This window comes from Miscanthus floridulus, chromosome 6, assembly GCF_019320115.1.
Source record: "Miscanthus floridulus cultivar M001 chromosome 6, ASM1932011v1, whole genome shotgun sequence".
Classification (NCBI taxonomy): Eukaryota; Viridiplantae; Streptophyta; class Magnoliopsida; order Poales; family Poaceae; genus Miscanthus; species Miscanthus floridulus.
Window position 1 is genome coordinate 110,840,561 of NC_089585.1, and position 5,321 is coordinate 110,845,881.

Consider the following 5,321-nt stretch of genomic DNA (forward strand, 5'->3'; position numbering starts at 1 on the left):
TTTCTTAATTTATTTGTCTTCTTTACTTTTCCAATAAGCATGGTTGGTCATAAAAACATATGGAATATCATATTTTGGAAATGAAAATATATCACTTGTAAACTTATTTATACGAGGTCCTTAGCCACCATGACGGATTTCCTGTACTAATGCAAGCAGATCATCTGCCTGTTCGGTTGTCTGGTTCGTATCGTTGCTGGTTCGTGAAGAAGTACTGCTAGCTGGTTTGTGTGAGAGAAAAATACTGTTCCGACTGAAAATTTACGATCATTTACGACAAGCCACAGCTAAACGAACAGGCTTACAGCACATGCAATGCGGCCATGTAGTCTGACAGACCCCATTCAGTCGGACACTCCAATCAGAGGCCCATTTTTCATGCATGTTACATTTGCGAGAGGCCGCTAACCAATGACTCATTTTGTATCTCATAAAGTGTTAATAGTATTCAGGATTCAAAATAATATAGATATAATATTTGGGTCCACCCATATTCGGTCAACGAGGCCGTAACATATAAATAAATGGATCGACCCATCGCCCCTAAAACTGGGCAGACGCCTGCGTCCGCACACCTGAAGCGGCTGCACGCCCACGCTAGGCGGGGACCACCCGTGACGCTCCCCGCGCTTCTCCCTCGGCTTCCCGCACCCACAGCCGAGCAGCACTCCATCCCCCGCTTTTCACACGCATGCACGACGCTACATCAGGCGGCTGTGGAAGATGAATCACATTGCAACATGTACTACACACGATCTATTTTTGAAACATCTAGATGGAAACATTTACAACATGCGTCTGAAGACATATGAAATAACTGAAAACACTTGAAAAAAACATTGCAAAACATATGTCACATCCAAAAAAACACTTGCAACATATGTTTGAAACATATACAATATCCAAATAAAAACACTTGCAACGTACGTCTGAAAAAAGAGATGAAACATTTGAAACAGACGCTTTTGCAACATAGGTGTATAGCCATTGCAACATATGCATCATCTCGATATACTTTTGCAACATACCTCTCAAACATCTGAAATAATTGAAACATATGTTTACAACATAGGAGAGAAGAGGCCGATGCCGATCGATTCCGGCCGTCAAGGGTGGGAGCCGGCGGCGAGCGGCGGCGCGCGAGCACCACTAGCACTCGCCACGCTCGTGGGTGTCCCTTGGCTCACCGAGGACGACATGAGGCGCCCTGAAACGTGCGCCCAGACGCCGTCGGTAGGGGCAGTGGCGGTGGCCCGCTAAGGCGAGACATCCCGACGGCACTGGGTTGGGGAAGAGGCTAGGGAGGCGCTGCTGAACAGAGGGAGGAGGCAGCGTGGTCGGTTTGGTCTCTGTTGCTGCCAGCGGGTGAGGCGGAGCGGGAAACCGCGTCCGAACGAACACGGGCGGACGGACGTGTCAAAATATTTCCGTAATCACGGTCTGATCTTCTTAGTTATAACATCGGGCTAGTATCAATTTTGTCCTGAGGTAAAACAAGCGTTCGAAACTAGTTCATCGTACCAAACCCCGTTTGCTTGTCAAACACTTCTGCCGCTCTACTCGGCACATCGGCATGATTGTGCCCGGCGCAGAAGGAAACACGTTTGAAAACGAAAGGAGAGGAGAGGAGACCCCGCCACGCCCGGATCGTAGAACGCGCGCACTCGAACCGAACAGAAACAGGGAAGAAGCACGCGCGGACACATCTCGTCGAAGCATCTCTCGCCTTTCACCTGGCCTCCTGTGTGCCGTGCGCCCTTGCCGTCCCTTGGATTCCCTCCGCCGGCACGCGTGACCTCAACGGCTAGCTGCTGCTGTCCTGCACTCCTGCTGACCGCTGGCCCGGCCATATGCGCCTTTAACTCAACGGCTACTCCACTCAACGACCACGACCAGGCGAACAACGTCTGGGCGTGGTCCCCACCGCCCGAATTCGAACGTTTCCGAAGCTGGCCTCGCCTCACCTGAGCCCCTCCACCCCAACGGCTACATTCCCCTCGTCCCACCTATAAATCCGCGGCTCCGCCTCCACTTCCCCCACGCCGCACACAACCGCACACTCCCAGATCCCCTCGAGCGCCGCAGCGAGCCCGAGAAGCCGACGAGAAGGAGAGGGAAGCCGACCGCCGCCGAGCCCTCGTCTCCAGTCCGAGAGATCCTTCTCGTTCGTCTGCCTCCATGGCTGCCTCGACCAAGACCGTCGCCGTCCTCCTCGCCGTGGTGCTGCTCGCGCTGGTCGCGTCCGCGGCGGCCAGCAGGAAGCTGGAGGAGGACGCGCTCCTGGGAAGCCTGGCCCTGGCCCCGGCGCCCGCGCCGGCCGTGGGCGGTGCCGCGGGGCTCGCTGGCTCCAAGCCGGGGGCGTGGGCCGTCGCCGTCCTGGTGTCTCTCATCGCCTTCCTCGCTAACTGAGGGGCTCTGCTGCGAGGGATGGAGGGAAGAATCCTGCGATCTGGATTGCTCGGGGAGGGGAATATTTATGTTCGTTCTGTTTGTTCTAGGCTATTGGTTCCAGTGCTGCTGATGCTGACCTCTCTTTTGCCTGTATAAGAGAGGATTATGCTTTTTTTAATAATACCATTTATTTGTTGAATTCTTTGTGTCGATCTCTTCGATAACTACTATTTCTGGTTTGAGCGAGGAAATTTAATATGCGACAGAATTCGGTACTGAATTTCTGTCAACCGGCTAAAACATTGTGACAGTTCACTTTCTAGATTCATGCACTGAGGCTGACGTTCTAGGCGAAATTCGTGAAACGAAACAGCTGGAAGGCACCGTAGCATGACCATACTAAAATGTGGGCTTGCTGCAATGTTTTCTAGGCTCGTACCAGGCCCAGAATTCGGCCTCCTTTAATGTCAGCCCAATTGGCCGCTGATTAGCCTTCCTTTAGGCCCCAAATTGTCTTCTGGCCCACAGAGGCATCCAAAATTCAGCCCATGATCTCGTTCGGCCTGCCAATGGCCTAAAGGGCAGCCGCCCCAGCAGCTAGAGCCAGATCGCCCTGACACGGAACAACCCGTCTCGAAGACGCAACCTTTTTTGCCTGCTCGGCGTCGGCGTTCGATTGGTGTTGTGGCGCCCGTGATGCGCTGCGTGCTCCCGACCTCCCGTGCCGCGGCCGCCTTGCGTTGCGTGATCAGCCACGCAGCTAGTAACATTTTTGGGTGCCGCCTTCCTCTAAACCTCTCGGCCTCGGGACCATTCCCACGCCACCGCGGTCCACGGTACACGTCGCGCGTTCTCTCGCTTCAGGTCCTCCGCCCATCCAAGTCCTGGCACCTGGCTGCCTGGGTCGCTCGCCTTGACCTGATGAGCCCCTGAGCAACCACCGGCCCCCAATAATTCCATCATCCGCTCGTCCGCGGCAGCCTTTTCGGTTCTCGGATTGAAGGCCCCCCCACCCGTCAACCTGGTCATGGATGAATTCAGATCCACGCGAAGGTAATGGTACCACTAGCGGGGCCATCGTGCCAGAGAACGTTTGAGGTGATGGTACCACTAGCGGCCTAGCGCGTGATGCGTAGTAGTAGTAATGCGTTTCAGGATACCACCACCGGGTTTCATCACCATCTTCATCCTCTGCCGCCATTATCACCACTTTGGTCACGCTGCCAGTTGTTGATGAGACACCCCATGTGTTCAGATGAACCTGAGCCGGATGGAGCATTTCCTTGGGGTTTTTTGTGGCTACGGTTGTGCTCAGGTTTTAAAATTTCTTCTTGCCGCTATATATCATCTGGTGCGGAGGGCATGCGCCAATGATCGGAACAAGTGGAGTCTTATTTTATTTGGTCACTCCAAGCTAGGTTGCCGAATTTTTTATTTTTTACCCCCTTTTTTTTTAAAAAAAAATCACAAATATGTTTCTGGAGGTACGATTTTAAAATCTGGACCCTTAGCTCGGTGCTATTGCTGGCGCCGAGCTTACACGTCTCAGCGCCATTGTTGCTGGCGCTGAGCTCTTAGGCTCGACGTTGACGTGACGGTGACTTGGTAGGCAGCTCGGCGCCGTAGATCTTGACGCCAAGCCTGTCTTACGTATGAGCCACAATCCTTTCTCTCTTCCTCTCTCCCTCCCTCTCTCTCGCACCGCCAGCGCCCCGCCCGAGCAGCGCTCCGCCAGCCGCCCCGCCGCCCTCGCCCTCTAGAGTACCCACGCCCGCCCGCCGCCGCCCTCGCCCTTCCCGGCCCCCGGCGCCACGCCAACGCACGCGACGGAGCCCGGAACTCGACCCAGTCGCTCCGACCGGGAGGGCCCCGTCCCCCTCCGCGCTCGCTCCCCGCTCGCGTCCCTCTGCCCCCGTCTGTGCCCAGCGCGTGCCACTCGCGCGGAGCGTCCGGGCATCCCGGCGCCACCGCCGGCCCCGGCACCTGCAGCGCCCGGCCGTGCCACCGCGGGCCCGGCTCGTCGGCCTCACCCATGCCCAGCCTCCGCTGCGACTCCATCAACGTCCGCGACTCCGTCGTCGGACAGGTAAAAATTGTGAATTTGCAATGTTAGCTTTGATTGTAGTGTTGTGGTTTTAGCATTTGTTATTTACTAGTTAATGTGATGACTCAGGTAGTTAATTTAGTTAGTGATCTACTGAGATAGACATGTAGATAGATAGAAACATAGATATATAGATACATAGATATAGTTAGATAATTAATTAGATAGGTAGTTATATATTTAGCTAACTAAATAGGATCTAGTTATTTATTTGTGAGTACACTGTATATATATACGTAGTTATTATCTTATTTACTTAGCTTGTAGTTAGAAAGTACTCGTTAGGTACTATCTATCGTCTAATTTGGACTAAAAGACAAGTGTTTCGTTATGTATTTGAACTAGATGGACAACCTAGTGACCATATATCATGGAGGCACCGTTGAATGCGATCGCTATGGATATGTTGAGGTTGGAGGTTTTTGTTTGTATAGCAACATTGGCAAGTGTTTTTTTGGCAAAACGTACACTAGCAACCACCTTTCTACTTCACCTCAGCGACCTGGAAGCAACAAGTGTCCTACAGCATTGTCCAGGAGCAACAACTATTGATATAAGCTTGGCCCAAAAAAAAAAAGTGGCACAAACAATGGGAACCTTTGCAGACGAAATTGATTTTCCGAGAAGCAATGCGCCAGTTTTCTGAGCGGTAAGCAATATCAAAATGGTTTTCACGTATCGGCTTTCGCCTGCCTCCTCCAACCAGATAGCAACAAGCGTTCGTTACGGCATTGGCCAGACGCAACTTACCGGCAGGCGAACCCCAACAGTGTTGTGATAGCGCGTTCGTTGGGCCACGGCGGCCACGCCGATGGAGCACCACATT

General features: G+C 53.0%; 1 protein-coding gene across 1 annotated transcript; it reads left to right on the forward strand.

Moving 5' to 3' along the window:
* Positions 1 to 2,028: 2,028 nt before the first annotated feature.
* LOC136459041 (uncharacterized) lies at positions 2,029 to 2,590 on the forward strand. The gene has a single exon (XM_066458943.1). It carries the CDS (start codon positions 2,179 to 2,181, stop codon positions 2,407 to 2,409), a length of 231 nt encoding a protein of 76 aa, XP_066315040.1. The 5' UTR covers positions 2,029 to 2,178; the 3' UTR covers positions 2,410 to 2,590.
* The last annotated feature ends 2,731 nt before the right edge of the window (positions 2,591 to 5,321 follow it).